The sequence below is a fragment of the Trachurus trachurus genome (genome assembly GCF_905171665.1).
Source record: "Trachurus trachurus genome assembly, chromosome: 9".
Lineage (NCBI taxonomy): Eukaryota > Metazoa > Chordata > Actinopteri > Carangiformes > Carangidae > Trachurus > Trachurus trachurus.
The window spans coordinates 36,341,978-36,366,180 of record NC_139895.1 but is presented as its reverse complement, the minus strand read 5'-3'; the positions used below and the strand labels follow the sequence as shown (position 1 = coordinate 36,366,180).

The following is a 24,203-nucleotide window of genomic DNA, read 5'->3' as shown; positions in this document are numbered from 1 at the left end:
GCAACGTCAAACAAACGGCCGCGAACTCCCGTGAAAATGATTTTAATTATTTTTGTCATGCTAAATATGACTGTTAGTAGTATACATTTTTAATGTTATCATAAGAAAATATATATATAATATAAATATATAATATCTCACTTTCATCTACCTACAAATTGTATAAATCCACACACACGATCACAGACGAGGTGGGGTGACGGTTGGCCACGCCCATTTAGAGAGACAGGAAGTGTATACCAGCAGCCTCTCATGGAGTATCTTTCCATTTATTGAATATCTTTGCCTTAAGTAAAATAAGTATCCCACTCTCCAGCAACAAATGATCCGTCATTGGAATTGAAGGCCTACAGTACAGTATATGCTGTGATGGAGAATGGATGAGGTTTCCCTCGAGAAGACTAGAGAACAGAGTGTGGCTCATAGACTCGCACAGAGAGGCTGGGGGAAATAGAGGTTCAATGAGGGAAACTCTCCAGAGACCCTCAGAAGCAACTCCCATCTTCCGCGGCACACAACACTTATTTTTGACAAGAACTCAATACCATTCGTTTCCCCAGCCCAATAGCACCAGCGCCAGTGAGTCTAATGCTAGCAGAAACATCCCGCTGAGATGGTCGTTAACATTTTAGCAACCGCATGCTAGTGAGCAGGCGATGTGAGCAAAGGCAGAGCCCTGGGGCATGGTGGGGGCTCGTAGTGCTCCCTGGGGGGGGGGCAACACAGTTCTTTTCTCTGTTCCCCCAGGGAGAAGTCACCACATCCTCTCTCTAAGGTGGCTTCCTGAAAAAAACTTCACAAGACTTCTCCTTCAAAGCTTTTTTCTTTGCAGTTGCCTTTGTCTCTGTGTCTTTGTGAACTGTCTAGTTTTTCTTTGTGCATTCTTTTCCTGTCTCTCTCTATCACGCGCTGCAACTTTATGTTTGATGAAGTCTGACATGTTTGTTGCTGCCACCAGGGTGGAATAATAAGGAGAAAGGTGCTCACCGTGCCACCACAGTCCTTCTGACTTAGCTGCTAATAACAGATCCCAAACACGGATCAGCATCTCCCCTTCACTGTCCTGCACTCTTTCCTTTTTTTCCCCCCTTCCTTCCATCACCTCTCTCTCACCCGATCCCCTGCTTTCCCTTTTTCCCCTCATTAGTCAGTGGCTCTCACCTCGCTTGGCTTCCCGCAAAGTCTTTCCCGCGGCTAACTAATTCTTCTCTCAGACAAATGTGTCTGAGTCACCCTCCATTTACCTCGTCCATCTCCCTCGTCCTCATCGTCCTCTCTTCTCTTGTCTTCCAGAGGTTACCCGGACGACCCCATTGAGGCGGAGCTGATCGATGAGCGCCACCCTTACATCCACGGCATGTATTCAGCTCCTCTGGCCCAGCCGGAGAGGGGCAGCATGGCCAGTCTGGACCGCATGGGCGGCCGGCGCTCACCCTCCATCGACAGCATCCGCAAGGACCCGCGCTGGCGTGACCCCGACCTGCCCGAGGTCATCGCCATGCTCGGCCACCCCATCGACCCGGTCAAGTCCAATGCCGCCGCCTACCTGCAGCACCTGTGTTACGAAAATGACAAGATTAAGAAGGATGTGCGCCAGCTGAAGGGGATTCCTGTTCTGGCGGGGCTTCTGGACCACCCCAAGTCTGAGGTCCACCGCAAAGCTTGTGGCGCCCTGCGCAACATCTCCTACGGCAAGGACAATGACAACAAGGTGGCCATCAAGAACTGTGACGGCATCCCAGCCCTCGTCCGCCTGCTGAGGAAGACCAACGACATGGAGGTCCGAGAGCTCATCACCGGTAAGAATAAAGTAGTCATCAAACATTACACAGAAAACCATGTGATGAGGATGAAGCAGTGAGACATGATGAAAACACAAACCATTATCAGAGGTTAATTAACTATCATAAAAGCACAGATGATTTTTATGCATTTTGAGATTTTTGCACCTATATCAGTAGAAAGAGCATATCAGGAAACAAAGACTAGGATGGAGGGTTGTCACATGGAGACAGAAGAACATTCATGCTCATATTCACGCCTATTGTCAATGTTTACAGTCACCAGATCTGCTGTGGTGTGAGACTGTGGAGGAAAACAGAGACCCCACAGAGCATGAACTCATACAGACAGGCTGCAGCAGGCTGCAGTGTTTCAAACAGAAGCTCCTAGCAGTGAGGGAACAGTGTTTACCTCTGCACCACTGTGCAGCATCACCTATTTAAATTTATGTGTGATTTATTTTAAAACATGAAGTCTCATAAAATTTTCCACCAAACTACATTATGACAACTGTTGTGTGGGTGAAGTTATCTGAAGTCAGTGCTGTGGATGTATTCCATTGCTTGCTTTAAATCAAAGAGCTTCCCTGCTCAGGTAAGAGGTATGATTCAAAAACCACCTGCATAGCACTGTTGTAGCCCAGTGAGTCTCCTCCACTAACTACAGGATGTCTGTCTAATAAGTCTCCAAACACGTTCACACATAGTGAGTATAAAAGTGCTAATAAAAGTGCAGTTTAAGCTGATAGCTTAATTTTTTCCAGTCTTTGGCTACAGATTTCACATCACTTCTAAATTCCATCCAGGAATATACGAAGTTGGTTGCCATAATCCTATACACTGCATGGTAATGCAGCGCTATGAGTCATACTCATAATAAGAAGGACTTTTTCACACCAGTGTTATTTATATCAAAGATAAGGCTTTTTACTCACTTGTTTGTACCACAGGCATCCCATTGTTACAGTACCAGAGTAACACATGGTAATGAGTTAATTATTTTGACAGAAAGCCATTTTTCCTCCAATAAATGGTCACAAGGATCACAGTTTAACCACAGTTTGGAGCACAGACGTTATGATAGTTGATACTGAAGGCAAAGCAAGGCATCTTTATTTTTATAGCGCATTTCATACCAAGGCAACTCGATGTGCTTTACATAAAGACAAAACATTTAAACAGAACAGCATAAAACAGCATAAAAAAAAGAGTAAACATTGAAGGAGACAAAGGAAGTGGAGAGAAGCATCTGGGAGATAAACACAGATTTAAGAGGGAATGAAATGTGTTTTAATTCTTCAAAGACAAACTATTGATTCAGACACTGTGATAGGGTTTCTTCTCCTTGACCCGGTAAATGTTAACAGGAGAATATAGGTGCATGTATATGTGTGTGTGTCTTTCCAAGTACTCAGCATCTAATCCCCAACACGATTGGTTTGACCTGACACATTTAGGCTGGTATGCACATGTTGCCATCTGGGAAGGGGCTTTTGTTTTCACTGCACGTGAAAGACGAGAACCACTTCAACGTGATACACTTGACCTCTGTGAAGTAAAATACAGTACGCAGTACAGTACAGTACAGTACAGTGCACCACCTGAGACTTTTCAGGTAAACTCATGTGGTAGAGAGGGAAAATAAATAGTCTCTATATAGATGTTGTTTTGTGAAGGTCTGTGAGGCTTTGTGAGTGCATGGTACTGACTGACAGCTTCAATTCAGGTATCAACAGAGATACCGGCCTTCAAAAACCCATGCTTGTTGTACTGTAGGGTGCATGCAAGTGTAAGTGTGTGTGTGTGTGTGTGTGTGTGTGTGTGTGTGTGTGTGTGTGTGTGTGTGTGTGTGTGTGTGTGTGTGTGTGTGTTTCCTTTACTGTGACAGAGATGTCGTGGTGAGCGATGACTGTGCCTCAGCAGAAATGATTGTCTTTACAGCATCGTGTTGCTCCCCATCGTAGCTAAAAATAACCCTGCACCACAAGAGAAGGAGGACAGAATGGAGGGAGCCTCTTTTTTTCCTTTTTTTCCTGCTCCTTCCCTCTCTCACTCATTATCCACCCTCCTTCACTCAATTTAATTTTTTCTCTCCTTCATTCACTATCTACATGCTGGCTGTTTGTCTTCCTGTCCCCTCTCTCTCTCTCTGTCTCAGGCTTTAGGTTTCCATTGCCGTTGCTCTGCATGGCCCCAGTGAAAACAGACCAGTCACAATGCAAGCTCAGCTTACAGCCTCGGCCCGTGTGGCTGGAATTGGCTGTGTTTTTCTACAATTAAATATAATTGGGGGTCTTTAAATAGAGGCCCCTTTTCTTAGCCCATGTGTTTTAAGAGTTTGCCATTGGAGTGTGTGCCGTCCCTGTAAAACCACAGAGAGCTCTGTTTTCTGCTGGGGAAACGGGTGACGTGGAAGAAACCGAGTGGTTTTATTTTCCAACACACACACACACACAGACAGACAGACAGACAGACAGACCAGCGGTTCATATTTTTAGAGCTTTGTGCTGTTCAGAGTAATTCTATTTATCCCTCCCAGTATGCTCCGGGCTGTTTGTGCCTTCCAGCAGTTCCCACTGTGGAAATGTAGATTATTAAGCGGATTCGTCTCCTGTTTTTCCTGCGGGATGTGTGGAATTGGGGAGCTGCCAGTCAGGCAGGTGTCTGCTGCACACCTTTGTTGTTTGGATGAAGAATGCATAAAGTGCAAGTTGGCTTTAGATATAAAGACACAATGATGAGTAGTCACATGTTAGTGTGTCAAGGCTTTGCGTTGTTTTGTTTTGATTATGACCTACTGTATGCGCCACTGTTCAGTGGATGTATTTGTCTAAAGCATAAACATGGTAAATGAGAGCATCCAACAGACACATGTTCATAAACCAGCTGTAAATACACTATTACCCTTTTATCAATACAATTGGTTAATGTTAGTGAACAGTTATAAGATCCAACATTTAGACACTATTGATTTGCAGTCATGTTCCTGGTCAAATGAAGTCAAGCTTCACAGGACCAACTCCTGTTAGAAACAATCAGACTCTTTACTTGTGAAATGCTGGTTGGTGTTCACCAGTTAGTTTCCTCATCAGGTTCTGTACAGTGGATTTTCCTGCTGAGCTAGAAACAGAGAACACCACCAGGCTCAGTGACCTCAGATATTTGATCCTTGACTCTGGTATTTTGCATTCAGTGGCTCACTGAGACACTTGATGAGACTTTGCCATTCTCAGGGTCATTAATTCCATTTGCGGTTTTTCCTGTGATGGCAACTCTAAATGTCGGCTTAGAAAATGATTTTCAGATACTATCGGCCTATTGCAAGGCATATATCAACATATATTTAAAATTTCAAAGTAGATGGAAAATGCATCAAATAAGAGACACGGGTTTTGTCGTATTTGATTTTTTCATTTGACCTAGAACTACTCCTGAAACAGAACAAGCTTCACGTGCCCACTTTACTGCTTCTTGGAAGTTGCTAAATTTGTGGATGTGGGGCAGCAGACACAGCCGTTACTTGTAAATCACCACTTAGCTTGTTGGCAGCGTTTTCTCTAAGGGCGTTACAAGGACGGTGAAGGACAGTGATTACTGCTCTCTTCTGTATTTAAATCTAATCCTGAGAATACTTGATTGTGGAGAATATTAATGTAATTGAATTCCCAAAGACAAAAGCAGAGCTGATCAATGAGTTCCCACTAAATACGTGATCAAACACGCACTGCGTCACATCCATCATCTCTGAGGTGCCTGACACTGACCGGACCTGGGCTGATTGTAAACAACAGGCTGGTTTGGGCTCAGTGTTCTGCCACCGAAGTCATTCTGAGAAGAGCAACCTATCTGCAGGCCCCCCACCATGATCCATGAGACAACCTGCAGGCTTCATCATCAGCACACTGTGTATGCATGTGTGTAGCCCCTCCCACCTTATTTCATTATCTGCTTCCTAGGGATTCATCTCTCACACACACATTGTATAAAAGCAGTTTTTTTTATACCTCAGTTGTTGTTCACTGTAGCAGAGAAGAGTTTCTGAGCTCCCCTGCCTTTCTGTCTCCCTCCATGTCTCCACTATGCTGTTTTCTTTTTTTTTTTTTAATTCCAAATGCCTCACCCTTTGTCCTCACCATGGAGAATGTAATGAATGGCGTAAGGGGTGAGGAGGAGAAGGAGAGAGAGAGGGGTGGGGAGGGTGAACGGTAATGGGCAGAGCTAAGTTAATAGTGCTGCTTGAAGAGCAACATGCCTGCCAGTGGTGCCTGGAAAATTGAATTAGCCTCAGCCACAGCTCCACCGGCGTTCCCATTCCCAGCCGGCCCCCTGTCCCAGTCCCTGCAGCCAGGTACCAGAGAGGGAGGGGGGGGGGGGGGGGGGAGGAGACGCAGTAAAGAATTGGTTTACACTCAGCTTACATCGTCTCCTTTGGTCGTCATCCCACCATTCGCTTTGACAAAATACACACACGCACTGTTTTGATCTAAACGTTGTTGACTTTATGTCAAGCCCTGACGAAAATCCGACAAATCAAAACTGCCTGTTTGCGGCGATAAAAGATTGAAGAGGCAGGTACAGTAATAATGTGCATGTTCAACTTGCCCTGTGGCTGGATTGGGTTCAAGACAAAAGAAAAGAAAAGAAAAGAAAAGCAAATCACAGGTATATGCCACAAGAATGAGAATGTTGCTACATATGAAAATGTTTTCTTCATGAGCACCGTTTATGGAGATTCAAGCACCGCAAATGTAAACATAGTTTCTCAGAGCTCTGGAGATATTTTTCTAGCTGAATGGATTCTGTTTACATGAATACATCACAATATATTTTACAACCTGTTTCACACGTTCACTTCATTACATGCTGCTTTTTTAGATGGCTTCCTTCTCGACCAGCTCAACCAGACTGTTTACCCCTTTAGAACTTCTCTCAGCAGATAAACAACATGAATAAACCAGAGAGTAATAACATTTTTAGATCTTGAAAGCAGTTTGACTTAGTTATAAAAGGTCATGGAAAAGTCTTAGTATTTAGTGTTCATGGCCCTGCTGGGAATCCTGTCTGTGTTAGATAACAAAGTTGGGATGGAGCTAACCTGGAGGTGGAATAACACTATTCCACAAAACGGAGCTAAACATGTTGTTTGCTCTCAGACTGTTGCAGGCAGTTCACAGAGCATTCATTTGTGAAGCAGACGTGACTTTGTTCGGGTGGTGTCGGACTAGTTTTATTTCATGAAATATTAGGAGAGCAAAGGAGATTGACTTTATTTTGGAACAAGCTGTAGCTATTAATGAGCAGTACACTGCAGGACAACACAACACAACACAACATAACACAACAACGCTGCCCCTGGCTAATATGGTGCCATAGGCAAAGCTGAGGGCTCCAGTGTTGTCACAGTCAAATAACTTCATGGTGTGATGGCCTCATTCAACTTGATTCAGCCTCACTCAACACCTGCTCCACGTCCTGACACCGACAGAATATTCAGCAGCATGTCAGTATAAGGTCTGTCCTGAAACAACTCTTTCTTTGGACTTTGTTAGTTGTTTTTTTTGATTTCCTGTCCTTCATTGTGAGTCTCTGCTTTGCCCTAATGTGTTACACCTGTGTCTTGGTTCCTACTCTCCTTGTGTGTGTTTAGTCTCCCGTGTTGCACCTGTTCAGTAGCCTCGCGTCACCAGAGTGGAGAATAGCCTGGTTTCTGTTTACTCACAATTTTGTCTGCATTCTGGTTCCGGTCTTCTAGTGGATCCGGAAATCATCAAATTCACCAAAGTAAAAGTGTTGACCAACATATAAATTATTATAAAATAGACAATAATACAATAAAAAAAAATGTTAACTTGATGGTTCAGGGATTTTCTTGTAAATTATATTCCTTAAATTAAAAATTTTCACCGCATTTTATTAGCTTGGTGCTTTTACTTTGGCGGAAGGCCTGTCTCTCTTGCCCTGGTTACAGTTGCTTACCAAAACAGCAAGTCAACGGCCCCAGACCACCTGTTCAGTGCCCTGTTGTCTCCCGTTGGCTCACGTTCCTGTTGTCCTTTGATGCTCCTGAGGTGCTGGTCTATAGATTTTGGATTTCTTGCTTTGCTGACTGACCTCGCTACATTTAGGTCCTGAGTCGTCATGGTTTGTCTCCTGGTCATGTCCTGTTTTATTTTGAAGTTTCCCGTGTCTTGTCTTCCTGTGCTCTCCCTGCTGTGATTGATTACCTCATGTGTCTCACCTGTGTGTGATTGCCCCACATGTGACCCAGTTCTCCCTCGTGTATTTAACCTCCCTTTGCCCTTCGTTGGTTCATACTGTCAGGGGTTTGGTTTGCAGTAACTGGATCCAAATGCAGGAGAAGATGAAGCCAGAGATAGTGGAGTAACAAAAAATATTTATTGACTTACAAAAGAAACACAGAAACTCACTGAGGAACAGTGAAGAAACAGATATACTCAGTATGAACGCAGGGCATGAACACAGACAAACCAAGAAAGGACAAAGGGAAAAGTGTCCTGGTTTGTCACCTGGTCATGTCCTGTTTTATTTTGAAGTCCCATGTCTTGTCTTTTACCTATTTACTACTTTATTCTGGCACACTAGCAGTCTACTGTGAATCTGATTGTAATGTCATTGAAGTGTTTTGTTCCTCTTTTTTCATCACATTTCCCCTCAACCCAATATGAATGACCTGTCAGGCTGTGATGTGCACTTGGATACTTTCTTGTAATACTGCATGCATTAGTCTATATTTAGCTGTTGTCCAACTGTAAACGACTGTCTTATTTAATCTATGGTGACTGTGGTTTACTTGGTAATGGTGCTGTGTTGTTTTATGTCTTTTTAACTTTTAAACATTTCAACATTAAATGCCTGATAATCAGAAGATTGATACCACTCTCATATCTGTGTCCCATAGCTAATAGGCTGTTCTTAGAGCTCTGTAGGCTATACTGTATACGTATTTCTGAGCTGACAGTCTCCAACTTCCTAATTCAATATATTCACTATACATCTATGGAGCATTTTGAGATCAGGTCTAATTTCTATCAAACTCAAACTCAGTGTAAACATGTTAACATCAGGTGTAAGATGAGCCCCTGACATCACAGTTAGCATCTGCCTCAGCCCCTGTGGGACAGCAGGTCGTCCCCACCACATCCACCTCTCACAGTCTGATAGAGGACAGAGAATGGACAAATGGACTCTCTGTTCTGAGACAGTGGCAGGACGTGGGATGGATATCGTCACTTCCCCAGCTCGCTGTCATCTTTAATAACGTTCTGTCTGTGGGCTGTATGCCTGTCGTACTTGATGGATCACAGCCACATGCCTCTTCCTCCCCTCTGGCATATGTGATCAGTGTTGAGCCGACTGATTCCTGCGGCCTGAGCTGTGTTTTGTGTTTGAGCATGAATACTGGATGTGATGGGGGGGCAGAAAGAGTTTGCACGGCTCGATGGTACTTTGTGCATCAAGGTTTAGGAATCTTTCTCGAGGCTTTGTTTGTTTCTGTGAATTACTTCTTTGTTTAAACAATGGAAAAGACAAGTGAAAGATAGATGCTGATACATTTTACAGGACACTCTTCCAGCTATGTTGGATTTGGATTATTGTTTGTTTATGATCTAGAAATAACAGTCCTGTAATAATCTCTTAGCAAGACACAAGGCTTGAATGTTGTCATTTTAGTAACAAGTCTTCTTTATGCGCTGCTTGTCTTTGTTAAGCCATCGCCGGCTGCCGCCTCGTGTGTCGTCTGCACGTTGGATGTTGCTTGTCACATCTAAAACTGATGCTAATGACACAACAGTGGGGGTAATCAAGCTGTCAGCCTGGCGGGCAGGCACGAGTGTTAGCTAGCTGTCATCATACCAGACTACACACACACAAACACACCCATTTGTTGTTAATGTGATTTGTGCCTGGATGCTGATACTCACTCTCATTGGCTTGGTTGGTATAAATGACAAAACGGATGTTTTGATATGAGACGGGACAGTTGAGTTAACATGCACCAGACAAATAACACTACAATGCAAAATGATGTACATATGAAAAGCCTTTAATTCTTAAGGTGGATTCTTTGCATTCAAATGCCACATATTGTTATTACTGTTTTATTGAAATGTAATTGTGCTGGATAACTCAAATTAAAAATTGCATGAAAAAAGGAAGTGCAGCATTGGCTCTCTCATGTTATGACAGGAGGGGGGGTTATGCCTTTATTTGATAGGGATAGTGAAGATTGACAGGAAACATGATTTCTACCAAAGCTTTTGAAATCCAAAAGCAGGTGCTGTATATTTGTGATTTGAAGTACCAGAAACCATCTCAATGTAGTTTTACATCTCTCTCTGGAGCTCTATAGGAACAACATGTCAGTCAGTCAGCCAATCAGAAGAGAGGAGGCTCGGCGCCTGAAGCAAACAGCGGAGATAGGGAATCATGAGGGGCATATGAAGGTAGCACAAGCTATAGGCCAAACTACAATACAACCTACACACAGCAACAGAATCCCATCTAGCTTTAATAATAGATAATGCTGGCTAGGTATAGGTAACAATGTGCAGTGAAGGCAAACAACAAACATGAAAATAATACCAGTGTCATCTCTTCAGTCACAGCTTCAGATCACCGCTGCTGATAGAGGAACCTTCCTGTGTTTAAATAACATCTTGGCTTGTTTTCTTTCAACTTTAAGCCACCATGAAGTGAAGTGAATCTGTTGAGACATGAAATTTACAGTAAACGCATGAAGCACAAAATTAAACCAGTGTAATTACCTGAACACTCACTGTTTTAGACTTTGGGAACTTTTTGCTCTGGAAGTCAGTGTTTACTCTCAGGACCGTTCTGTACCCAAATAAAAGCTCTGTAAAGCAAGTGGATAGTTTGAGATGGGGTGTGATGATATTTTGATGGTCGGACAAGATTTGAGGAATAGCAGAATTTACCACAAAAGAACATCCACACTGTCCAAAATGTTAAATCTGTCCCTGCACTGAGCTCTTTTAAAGTCCCATAAACATGATCTGTTAAGCACACAGGATTATATAAAGTTGGCCCGAGAGTGTGTTCAATATCCTGCATCACACCTCCAGGGTTTGTGTGTGAATGTGGCCTAGAGTGGAGCCAGACCTCAGCTTACACATCTAATAACTTCCCAGTCAGATACTGGCGGCCTGCTGGCGACGCACAGGAACCAGGGCGAGTCCTCAGCTGTAAACACAGAGGGGACGGAGGTACAGCATTACTTCTCGCTTTGATTGAACCCCGTTCAGACTTTAAATACAACACAGTATGTGGATTAGTCTAATCTTCTTTTTTTTTCTTCCACTTTCTTGGCGTGGGTTTTCTCCAGGCACAACCGCACCAGAAGGAGCCGAGTTATTTTTAGTGTGGGTCTGTCTGCAGAGACTTTTTTTTTCTCTGTGTGTGGAGAGCATGATTTAACAGAGGAAATATTGACCGTCTGGAAAATGTACAGAATCCCTTTTTGAAGAGCAGCGCGAGGGAGTATGACAGTTTCACTGCTCCGCTAATGGTCTGTTATTGTGAGGCAAGAGGGAATCACAGATGCAGGTGGCTGCATATGTGTGCACAAGTGCCTTTCCATAATATGCAGAGTACATGTGCCTTCGAGTGCTTTTGCCAGTGTGTATCTTTGTGAATGTATGTGTGGATAATCTCAATGCCCCAGCAACTAACTGTTGTTCATTTGGTTCAGGAGCTTTCAAACAGGTGTGGGCATACTGTAGGAGAGCATTGCAAGAAAGCAAAGAACTGAATGAGTGTCATATAGTTCTAAAAAACAGTGGAAAGTTATTGGAGTTTGGCCAGTTCATAAACACAGCCAGCACTTACAGACCACAGTAGTGGCTTGGAGGCAGCTCATGGAAGCAGTCAAGGTTAATTAAATTCTTACTCTAATAAAAGAAAAGAGTGTGCAATTACTGTAGTAAGTATCAAAAACCATCAGTGACATCAAACCTGAGCACATAGACATGATACACATATTTTAAAATCAGCAGGACATTTTCCGAGGATATAATTAACTCCACTGAAGTTAATTCCACTGAAATTAACTCTGGAATGTGTCTGAAGATTTTTTCAGTATCAAAGAGCCCATTGAGAGTTGTCTGTACTTCCACTGTTATATCGCTTATCTGGCATACATCTAACACACATGCTTTTGATGTTTGGCACACTTTTGAACCACGACTATAGAGCCCACAGCATATCCCACTGAAGAATCCAACATTATACTTCTGTTTAAGTCCCACAAACCAAACAATGAGTCAAGTCTGAGTCTATATGTACAAGAAAATAACCAACTGTGTGAGCAGCTTAGAGAGTGTGCCAGAGCCGACGTCAAAACCCAGAAGTTTAGCATTGCGCTGGTTCCCCGGAAAAGAAAGTGAATGGGATTTTTGAAAATAAGCTCTGACTGTGGCCAACACGAATTTATGATACAAGTTTTGTTCAGCGAGATAATCTTCACATATGAACACCTTTTTATACCGTATTTGAAGCTTAAATGCAATCGGCAGAAGTAAAAAGCTAACGTTAGGCTTCAACAGACTACTACACAGTGGCATGACTGACGACACCACCAGCTTTCGACTAAGCTTTTGGCCACTTTATTTTAAAAACAATTGGGAAATCAGACTGTTTTTACTTGTTGAAGACCCATACATAACATGAAATAACATATGAGAGCACGTTCGTCTGTTCAGGGGTGATGATGTTTAATGTCCCCAACAGGGTTTGTAGTCATGTGAGCAACTTGTTAGCAACCTTTTTTACGACACGTAAAAGCTTCAAAATACACAAGTAGGGTATTTACTGACATGTTTAATGAGGTAGAACAAAACCTGAAACTCTTTTGTCAACCACAGACCTAATTTGAGGTATTTTACCAAAATCCCATTCAAAAAACGTATTGACTTATGGTGCGTTCCAGGCAGGCTTTTGAACCCGTAAGTCACGACTTCCAGTCACCAGTTAGGAGTTTGTAGCGTTCCAGGGAGAACATCGATCTAGTACGAGTTCACAAGGCAGTTACGAGTTTGACTGTACGTTCCAACGGGTAACCATAGGAACAGGTCGGAAAAACACGAGTTACGGGTCGCCTGGAACGTACCATTATAGACGAGAGAACCGGAAGTGCTAAACAGAGTTCTGGGTTTACTGGCAGACTCTATTGGCTGTGAGGTAGTAAATAAAGAGATAAAGAGAGACATAACAAACATGGATGTCATTGTGGTTTTGACTGAATCACAATAATAGGACTAGCACTATAATCAGGTTGACTGATGAAGCTTCAAGCATTTCTCAACACACACCAGTGCAGAATTGCAGCGGCTAGATGCATGCTGGTGCAACACCCCTACTTTTTCCCCTTTTGCCCCCTGTTCAGATTCCATAGCAGCCTGTTCAGACGTCTTCTCCTGTCAGTGATGCGCTGCAGTGCAACGTTTTCTATGGATGCTAGGGGCAGCACTGGATGTGCATCAGTGTGTAGTGATGTGTCGCGGTGGCACTGGTGAGGTTTAACTTCTGTGGTGTTCTAGGTGACTGCAGGGAAGCAGAGGAGCACTTCCAGTACAATGGAGGCGTAGTGTAAACTACTTTCTAGACATAACCAGGCAGGTTTTGACCTTGTCTTTTTTTTTCTTTTTTTTTAATGTGACATTTTTGCTCCTCTTACTCTGTGGGCTGCCTCTCTCCACAGCCTCCCTGTGTCTGATCATCTGAAGCTGATGCTTAAACACAGCACTTTATTTATTTTTGTTTGGATTGGCTGCCTGGCTCCGCTGCCAAAAATGGCCTTCTCCCTGCTGTGTCTGCCTGACTGCCTTTCTTTTTGTGAAACCTCTGGATGCACATGTCCAATATAAAAAAAGCAGGCTGTCTGTTATAGAGATGTGCAGGTAAATAAAGAATGTTCTGCCTGGATTGTTTGGAGTGTGTCTTGTTTATGTTAAAAGTATGACACAATATGACACAAAGCATCATGAGAATTGAATAGTGAATAAAACTCCACTATACCTATAGTAATGTTATGAGAATTCTATAGAGATATCACACTGATATGACTTCATACAAACCCAGTATTGAAACATGGTTTTCTGCTGTGCTCTCGTGGGAGAGTAATAAAAGTATAGCAGTATTATTTATTTTATTCCGTACAATATGTCTTGTTGGCGAATGCAAAACTACTTTTTCTCACTTATTTCTTTTCAAATGTGGTTTACTGCCAATCTGAATGTGGTTTTGATGGCAGTTTTACAGTCTGTCCTACAATGTGTTTGGCTGCTTTGCAGCTGTCGGTATATAACATCAATATCAATTTCTCTCTACATTATTTCTCACTCCTTCCTTGTCATTCCTACCTATTTCTTGTCTTTTAATTACTTTTTTGCCCCTCCCTTTTCCTCACAGGAACCCTGTGGAATCTGTCCTCCTACGAGCCCTTGAAGATGGTGATCATCAACCACGGCCTGCAGACCATGACCAATGAGGTCATTATTCCCCACTCAGGCTGGGAGCATGAGCCCAACGAGGACTCAAAGCCCCGTGATGCCGAGTGGACCACCGTCTTCAAGAACACCTCTGGCTGCCTCAGGTCAGTTTATACATAAATCAAGTCATTGTATTTCAGCATTATGTAGATTAGTCATATTGTTTGATATTAATGTATTCATGAACATCATCAATATTTGAGAGGAGCATTACCATCGGAGACCACTGACAAAGAATTGAAAGAAAAGTGCATTATTTTAGAACAATGATTATTATTTATTTCATCATACGTGACAGTAAGATGGGAAAGTGTTTTGTTCTTATAAACAAACACTATAGAGATGTGAAATTGGGCCCTTTGAAATAAAAACAAGCAGTTTTTATTATTCTGATATTTTACAGCCAAATCCAGTTATCAATAGATTGAAATTCTAGAATAATGGGAGGTTTTTATCCTACTCTGTAAAGTTCATTTTGATGTTTTTTATGATTTGGCACTTAATAAAAACAAAGTTAAACTGAACAGAAGAAAATAATTGGCAGAGTAAAAATAATGAAAATGGCATTAGCAGCCATGCACTGAAAGCCTCCTGGTTATGAAAGTCTAAAATGGGAATGGCACCAGAAAATAAGCAAACAAATTATCAATTTAAACAGGGAGATCAACACATTCTTCCAAATATGAGATGTGAAAATTTAGTAGCAAATTTTTCTGGCTGCCTTTATCAAATGGATGAAAGCCTGGAGCTGTGTGTTGGAGCTCGGGCAGATGGACAAAACTAATTTTACATCGAGAAGGACATGGATAGACGATGGGCTACATTTTAGAGACAGATGAAAGATTTATTGAGGTTAAAGTTTATTCAGGTTAACGACATGTGGACAGAGATCATTCTGGATTTTATATTGGAGACCATTCACACACCCAGAGCCTTTAAAGACTGTTTTCATTACAATGGCAGTTGTGGCTGGGAACAGGTGTCGCATATATGAGTCTATATATGTGCTCGTGTTGGCTTGAAGTCACGGTCAGATTTGTGTTCTTTGTAGAATTTATGATGTGGCAGATGCTGTGTTCCCCCTGTCTCAGTCTGTGTGTGTGTGTGTAAAGTGTAATGTGTTGAATGTCTGTCTGCATTCGGGTTGCTGCGTGACTCTAAGAAAACAAACTATTTATGACTTATATATCCCTACTTTTGACCACAGAGGCTTTGGGTTACCACTTTAGAGGACATCTGCTGTATCTTGGGAATTAGCCTGTAAATGTTTCTCAGTTAATCCCTAATCATTCTGATGTGGGCTGTGTAAGTTTGTTACCACTCCACCCAGAGGCCAATGAGCTGCATTAGCTGCAAACTAAACAAGTTACAATTAAATAATCACACATGAAGTTAGTCTCCAGCTTATTAAGGCTGAGTGAAGGTAGAGTCCACAGAGGAAATAATTGCCTCAGTATGTTGAGTTTTTTCATGCTATGGTTAGGCCCTAGTCTGTTTGTTAAAGTGTGTAATAACTAAACTACATTCAAATTGGTAGGTCAAAGGTCAAGTCGAGTCTAAAAAGTGAGTGTTACATTCTGACATACTGGTTTACTGGTGTGTGTTACTAGCGGTGACTGTAGCTGCTTGTGAGCACTCGGCTCACATTATGTGTTGTCACCATGCTAGACTAATTAAGCTAGCATTTGCCCTTTGAATGTTGTGTGCAGCATTGATACAACAGTTGCCTGCCTTGCTGCAACATGCATGTCCATCAGTCCCTGTGTGTATTTTAACACGACTTGCAGTGGACCAGCATGTCCCATACCTCCAATATCTAGAGTACCTACAGTACTATGTAAAACTGTGCTCAGCTGGTGACAGCCCCGTGTGAGCTGCAGTCATTCCTGTCAATGAAAGTGGAGTTCCCGTTTTAACTGTAACTCAACGACTCAACGATCCAAATCTTGAAATGTGCTTAAGTCAGTCATCCAAAATTGTGTTAATATCTCCATTTCCACACTAACTTACCTCAGGGTTACAGTGGTGTGACTCTCATGGCCTTTCATCTGACCTGTTCTGGTCCACTTGTTTTTAAGAACTGAAGGTCTGCTTTAGTCCTGAGGAGCTGTAGTTGAGATACAGCTGAAAATAAGAAGTATTGAACCACAGCCTCTCTTCAAGCTTTCATGGTCTTTGTAAACCTGCTACACTGCACTTGGCTGATAATACAGAGCTACATTATAGTTGTCATTCCAATTTATTCTGAAACCATTTGACCATTGACCTGTAATTAAATGTTCACAGTAATGCAGATACATTTGAAAATGTGAGGGAAAGGAAACACACTATACTGCCCTAAAAAGTCTAAACACCGGTTGGTCACCAGAGATTATAGGTCCATCACCACTCCATCATCATCACAATCACAAACCAAAGAAAAACTATAGCGCATAATGACATATGTCATTTACATCTGCCTACGTTTGAAAGTTGTCATGTGCTTCGCTAATGTGCATTACTGCCTGCATGACACATCCCCGATGTACTGTGTAAAACCAACTACAACCGGTAGACTGACAAACAACAAGAAAGTTGAATAGGAACGAACATTGTGCCCACTAAATAATATGTCCATAAGAACAGACCTGTGATCAAACTGTGGAGCATGGAGTAAGAATTATGTTCTGAAAACTGTTCTGAAATCAGTAGAGCAGAAATGATTGCTCGATTAATCCATGAGTTGGAAAATTAACAGACAACTAAGTGAGTAACTTTTCAAGCCACAATAACGTGACAGTTGACTTAATATCTCTGGGATATGGACTGTTGCTCAGACAAAACAAGCAATTTGTTTATCTGCCAAATTATGAATTAATTAAAGAAAGTAACTGCCACATTAATTTGTCAGAAAAACAGCACCTCTACGTCGGTTATCTAAAACCTTCCTGGATTCAAAATGAAGCACTCTGCCTGTTGTTGGACAGACACATCAACTAAGTATCTTACACAAAATAGAAGGCAACATAAACATCAGACAAACCTCACTCAGTCATCCTCTCTGACTCGTTCATTTTAACGCTGTCGCCCACTGAGGACGACAACTTGAACGCAGCAATCTTGAATTTCTGTTATTAACTTCCAAGTAGTTTCTCCCTCTCTCCCCAAGTTTCTCTTCACTTCCAGCTTTCTCACTGAATCTGTCATTTTGTCTTCAACCCAGAGTGACAGACTGTAGTAAAGTGTGAGACGGGGAGTGTGTATTGTGGGTTATCTCGCCTCACGCCTGGCTGCTCCGTCTCCTCCGGGGGGCCGGCCAAGCCCGTCTAGACTGTAATACAGCGAAGACGTTCTCCTGCAGTAGGCGTTGGTGGAGATCCAGGACAATACAACATCCAAATCCAGCTCAGGCAGAAAGTTCCACAGTGTATTTCACACATTTTTTCACACATGGCATTAGATGATTTCCAACCAGCTCTGTCAGACTGCAGAAAGTGCGGAAACTTGCTTGTAATTTTAAAGCATTTTCTGCTGAGTTGAAGAGCAGCATTAATGAACCAGGAGGGAATAAATGAAAGCACTCTGATGGAGCTGAGGAAAGTCATAGAGAAGTCATGGAATTTAACATCAGGGCCACAGTGGGAAACCTGCTCTTTCTGCTTCTCTTCATTTCTTTCATTATGTGTCACACACTCTGACTTTCTTTTTGTACACACTGCTTCTTTTTTTAAACCTTTTTTTCCTCAAACATTTTCTCAAACCTCATCGCCCGTGATGCCGCACATCTCCTCTCTGTCGAATATCTCCCAATATCTCCCCATCACTCTCATTCCCCCGACCAGCGATGGCGCTGGCACAGACACTGCTGACGAGAATATGTCTCCATGGTAACTGTAACCAAGCCCGCAGTTGCCTAGACGCAGGGGGAGAAAGCGCTGATGCCAGGGAGAATCTGTTTACTTGTGCCAGCAGAGACGCAGCTTACACCTCAATCAGCCAGGGATAGTTTTATTCTAACGGTCTGCTGTCCATAGAGGCCATCTTATTTACAGTGTTTACCCTGTGGCCTCAGTTAAGGGGAAACTGTGTTTGTGTGTTTGTGTGTGTGTTGGGGTTGGAGGTGGTTGGTGGGTATGAAGAGCTTTTTGCAGATTGGAACTGGTCCCAGTAAAAGAACAGGAGTAGATGTGTAATTTCAGAGGGAGAGTTTACTAATGTGGATCATTTTAACAAAGAACAATAAATCACAATATTCATAATAATTATTTTAATCTCACTCTGCCTTTGGTCTGTCTGAATACTACAGGCGTCATAGCCTGACTGTTTTATGCCTTGTAGTCGCTATTTTATCTTTTAGTGAATCTTGTAAGGTGTCAGGTGCCTGTAAAATTTATTATATTATTAATATCAGTAATGGTCCAGAATCCCATAATGTTGAGAAATTTAACTGAAAAACAAAAACAAATGTCCAGCTACAGACTCTAGAGTGCATGTTTATACCGTATGTTGGTCTTTTTGGCCTCAGTGCGGCTCTAGGGAAGGAAGTGTTGGTCACTCTGTCTATGAAATACGGCTCAGATATCCAGATTGACCCAGAGGACTTTTAATAGAGCATTACCAGCAGGTTTAAGTTTCCATTTATCCACTGAAACATGAAAACATCAATTTCAAAATAACCCCAGCTCGCAAGCAGTAAAAAGCCACAGTGAACCAAATGTCAGGCTGTTTCTTTTTTAGCAGCCTAACTCTGATGATGATCGAGAGCTGCTGGGCTTCCAAAACACTGAGGGTTTTCTCTTTTCATTCAAATAAAATGGGAAAAATCTGAATTTGAATAAGAGGCTCAATCAGAATCAATAAAGCCTAAAGGATATCCCTCCTTAGTATACACATATGGTCTTTCAGCGTTGTCATTGACCTTGCAGGGCAATAGCAGAGGTCAGCTGTGACTCCATCCATCTCCATCCATCTCCATCAGTCTCCATCAGTCCTGCTCCAGTCTATTTCTCCCAGCTGCTGTATTGTCCTCTGGTGGCCACATGACTCTGAGTGACCTTCACACCCACACTTCATCTGATAAAGCAGACACACCATGGACACATCCAGATCACAGGCTGTCTGTCTTTTCAGACACACATAGACCCACTTCTTTAGCCTCTGATAATAAAGTGAAATAATGAGACCAGAAAATTGGCCAAATTGTCCTAGTTTCTGTGATGGCACCAAAAACTGTAGTGAATACTGGAGTCATTATTTCTTTCTACCATTAGAAAGGACAGTACAAGCACAGCACACTGACGGTTGTCTAAACACTTTCTTTCATGAAGCTATGTCCTGGTTAATAATAGGAGAGGGAGGAGATCTGTACCACTTCTTCACTCAATCCTCACAGAGATTAGTGTCTTTGTTTGTAGCAGAACTGCAGCGTCATTGTAATTTCGTATTTTGTTATTCTTGTTTAACTGTCAAAATACTAACAAACATAATTTTATCATTGTTGTCATAGTCAGAAAAGCATCCGCTGTTAAAGGAAGAGAGAAAGAATATGTTGAAGATGTGAAAACACAGCAGTACTGATGATATAAATGACACAGACATCACATTCCCTCTAACATTCTCACAATGACAGAGCTAATGTGCTAATGTTGACCACGTACAGTGTAGTTAATATGGAGCTAAATGAAAAGTCAGTGGACCTCTGGAGTTATTACAATTTACCCTGAGGGCAACATTAATTAGTGTTGTGTGCAGTCCATTCAGAGCTTGCTGAGAGTCTGAGACATTTCTCCTCAACGTCATGTTGAGTCTTGAGGAAGAGTCAGGAGGAGTCCTCTAGACTGACTGTCCAAAAGACCAGCCGTGTTATCAGCATGGCTAAAAGTCTAGTTACATGTAGCTAGGATTAGTGGCATCATCATGATCTCTGGTTGTCATAGCAACACCTAGTATGTGAGTTTTCCATCCAGACAGGAGATGAACACACCTGATTCTGACCAAAAACCCTGATAACGGTGATGGGGTTCAGCTGAAAGTGGACTCTGGGTTTTTGTGTAGCTGGACGTGATGTATTAGACTGTACTGAGCCAGACTCTTGATGCTTGTAGCATTGGTTGGTGACTGTTGGAGAGGGAAGTGTGGTATAACAACAACAGATGGTTCACTGTTGGTGGAACAATAATCGTCAGTCCCGACAGACCGTAACCTCCTCTAAACACTGAACATTACACCAGCATGATAACCTGTCCAAAGACAACAGCACCTTCCCACACTGTCTCCACTGACAGATGTACTGTCCATAAAACTTCCACCAAGACAACTGCTCCCTGAAACACTCGTGGAAATGAAACAGCTGACAATAAAATCCTCCTGTCTGTCTGCCCCAACCACGCTCCTGTCAAATAAATCCAAAGCGGGCACTCCTCTGGATTTGCTTACAGGGACGGAGGTGACTGTCTTCTGACAGCTGAAGACGGGTGGGTTTGGTTTATGAGCAGGTCCAGATGGTCGGGGCTGTCTGCCCGGGCTCTAACAAAGATTAGTTTTAATTAGCACGGGTTGTGTGGGTCTGCACTCCATAGACAAGTGGCAGACACACTCAGGTACTGTAGGTGATGTCTCTGTGTGTCGGACTCATTGTGTAGGTGAATGAGTGGATATGTGTGGCATTCAGTTGTACATTGATAATTGACCACCAGATGGATCACTCAATATAAAATATAGTATAGACTGGCCTTGTACTCGTGTCCTTCGTTGTCAAACTGAAACATGGACATGTGAAGCAGCGTTGGATGTGATGTGTGTTTCAGTCCACACAGCACAATGAAACACTCCAGCTCTGCTTACCTCCGCAAGGCTGCCACTCTGCCACAGGACTAACTGGGGGTCGGCTAATGGGATTATGCGGGTTGGAAGCCCTCATAAATGAAGTCCCTGGAGAGGAGCAGGGAGCCCCAGCTATCCCTTAACCCTCTTTAAAACCTTGCTTTTCACAGTCAGTCAGACAGCCGCTCTAAGACTGCACCAGCTCTGCTGCTATGCTTAGAAGAGCTGCTCAGGGCGCTGGCTGACGTAACATGGATGGCATTTCCCTTTGTACCAAAAATGAAATTTATATTCATCATTTTCTTAAGATTATTTCTAAAGCAGGCGGGATTTCTTACATTGTACATGAGGATCAGGCAGGCCATGGGTCACATGCAAAGACAGCAAATCACATGGTGGGTTCAGAGTAGATCTGGCTGCTTTCAGCAGTTGTCTGCCAGTCACTGTGAAACAGTCTATACACTATTATTACTCCTGAGGCGATACTAATGGAGCACGCCGGGGAAAGAGAAAGGTTTGATGGTTTTATGTTCAGTTGATTTTTATACTTAATATGTTGTCATGTTTTTGTGAAAATGAAGACAAAATTAACTTTAACTAACCGCTTTTCATGAAGTAATAATAGTAGTTGTTAAAGGAATAGTTCAACATTTTGGCAAATTGGCCCATTGTCATAATCCCTGTAGTTTTAGGAGTAGGTCTGTTACCTTTAATTGTCGGTGCAAGCTATTTTTAGAAAAGCGGAGCAGAGCCGCGAGCTGCTCAGAGCTACGCTACGGAGGCTAATGGGATTTCTTGGTTTTGCTCATTAAACTCATCAAATACACAATCCAACAACAACTCCAAAACGCTCTCGTGGACAAGTTGTGACCTGATGGAGTTGTTTTTGAGGCAAATGCAGAGTCTGCTTGCTGAAAAACTGCCCCAGACGGGAACGCGCAACAGCGGTTTTGCATGAATTTACCTTGAATACAACTCTGTCTCGTAACGTTCCGTTATTATCTCATAGCGTGGTGAATGTGCAGGTCACAACTTGTCCACCAGAGTGTTTTGGAGTTGTTGGATTGTGTATTTGGGAAACCAAGAAATCCCATTAGCCTCTGTAGTGTAGCTCTGAGCAGCTCGCGGCTCTACTCCACCGTTCTTTAAATAGCTTGCACCAACAATTATAGGTACCAAACCTACTATAGGGATTATGGCAATAGGCCAGTTTGCCAAAATGTTGAACTATCCCTTTAAAGTACCCATTATAAATGATTAATCACAGTGAGTATCAGCAGTTTCTGAGGTTTAATGTGACAATTCAACATCTGAGTAAAAACCAAAAGGGTCTGAGTAACTTGTACTGTATATACAGAACTCTAAATAATACAAAACCTGCCTCCCTCTCCTCCTGAAATTTGAATGATCTGCTGCTGAACGGCTGCACAAGTTGCAGAAGAGCAAATTCAGAACAGCTGTTACATGTCTGATCAACAGTGTAGCTGATGCTACTCTACATGCCTCTTTCATGCTCACTGACAGTTTGTGTGTACATGTGTGTGTGTGTGTGTCCGTCTGTCTTTTTCCTGCAGAAATGTGAGCTCAGATGGAGCGGAGGCCCGGCGCAGACTGAGGGAATGCGAGGGATTGGTGGACGCCCTGCTGCACGCTCTCCAATCAGCTGTAGGGAAGAAAGACATGGACAATAAGGTAGAGGACAACGTTACATACATTTGCACAGCTACGACCTCTGCTCTTTATCTTCAGGAATTAGTGAGCTCATATTGAAATACTTTATGATGATGATGATGTCACCGCTTCTCTTTCCTCCCAGTCTGTGGAGAACTGTGTTTGCATTATGAGGAACCTGTCCTACCACGTCCACAAAGAGGTGCCAGGGGCAGAAAAGTTCCAGGACCCCTCAACGCTGCAGGCCCCCGGCTCAGCAGGACCACAGAGGAAGAAGAAAGATGATGCCGGCTGCTTCGGTGGCAAGAAGGCCAAGGGTGAGAACCAGGAAAGAGGGAGACGGATTAAACAAAAAAAAAAGTCTAGAACATCAAAAATCACAGTCAAACATTTGAGGAGCTCCAAAGGGAGATTTCTTTCTCTTCAGTGAAACACCTAGACTTGCAGCTCTTACTCTTAGTTAATTTGTTATAGTAATGGATAAACACATTATGGAGATTTTTTTGTAATAGTGAATTTGGGACAAATTACTGAAGTTCCATATATTATACTTGGTAGGAGATGCATGCACAGTTTTTATAGCCTGTTTTCTGTTGATCAAATCTGTAAATGTAAGAACTTGACTGTTAGCAGTGCGCTAATGACAAGCTCGGGGAAATCGACACTATTCTCTCCTTCGCTGTGAAACCTTGCTAGAAGTCCAAGGGCAGACAGAAAGCAAACAGCTGATTATATCCTAGAAGTATTGTCCCTTGAGTGTCTATGTCATTTCATTTATTGGAATTGTTCAACATTTATTATCCCGGGTGATATTTGATTTGTGTACAGGACTTAAAACACATCTATCAGTGAAGGCATCACACACATTGAGACACTAACTCACTAAACAATAAGGTAAAAGTCATCAGAGCGCTGACAATTCACTAGGTGTAAATGAACACAAAGAGATTTATTCACAATAATGTTAAAATTAACATTTGTACGCGCTACACGCCACATTTTACGTGTGTGCGCTGACATTTAAGATGAAGCAGTTTACTCTGCAGCCTTCCATACAAGACCACGTTGACATCCAACTTCTTGTAGATGGTTTCCTTAATGTTGGTCCATCATGGCACCGTCTGCTGCGTCAGGATGTTTGTGTCTTTACTGATTCAGCGTAACAGATGTGCCGTGAAACGTACGTGTTGTTAGCCATTTCTTAATCAGCGTTCTCCCAGGCTGTTAGCTAAACGACACCGTTATCTCCCTGCTGTACAACAATAATGGCTGCCATTAATCAGTCAGCCAATGAGGCGCGACTACCAGCCGCTGACCCCTGACTCCTAACGACTCATTGGAGAATCAGGGTTCAGGGGTCGGGACGACAGCAGCTTACATGTATACAGATTTATAAAGACCCCCAATTAGGCACACAAATGTT

The 24,203-nt window shown here is 42.6% G+C and overlaps 1 protein-coding gene across 4 annotated transcripts in view; it reads left to right on the top strand.

The window, feature by feature from the left end:
• The window catches only part of arvcfb (ARVCF delta catenin family member b), a 128,717-nt gene that overhangs the window by 50,347 nt on the left and 54,167 nt on the right, over nt 1–24,203 (top strand). For all 4 annotated transcript variants that reach the window (XM_083979492.1, XM_083979490.1, XM_083979491.1 and 1 more), the window contains exons 5-8: nt 1,294–1,799; nt 14,229–14,412; nt 22,684–22,801; nt 22,926–23,097. In XM_083979492.1, coding sequence (XP_083835618.1) covers nt 1,294–1,799; nt 14,229–14,412; nt 22,684–22,801; nt 22,926–23,097 — 980 coding nt within the window. The remainder of the gene's footprint in view (nt 1–1,293; nt 1,800–14,228; nt 14,413–22,683; nt 22,802–22,925; nt 23,098–24,203) is intronic.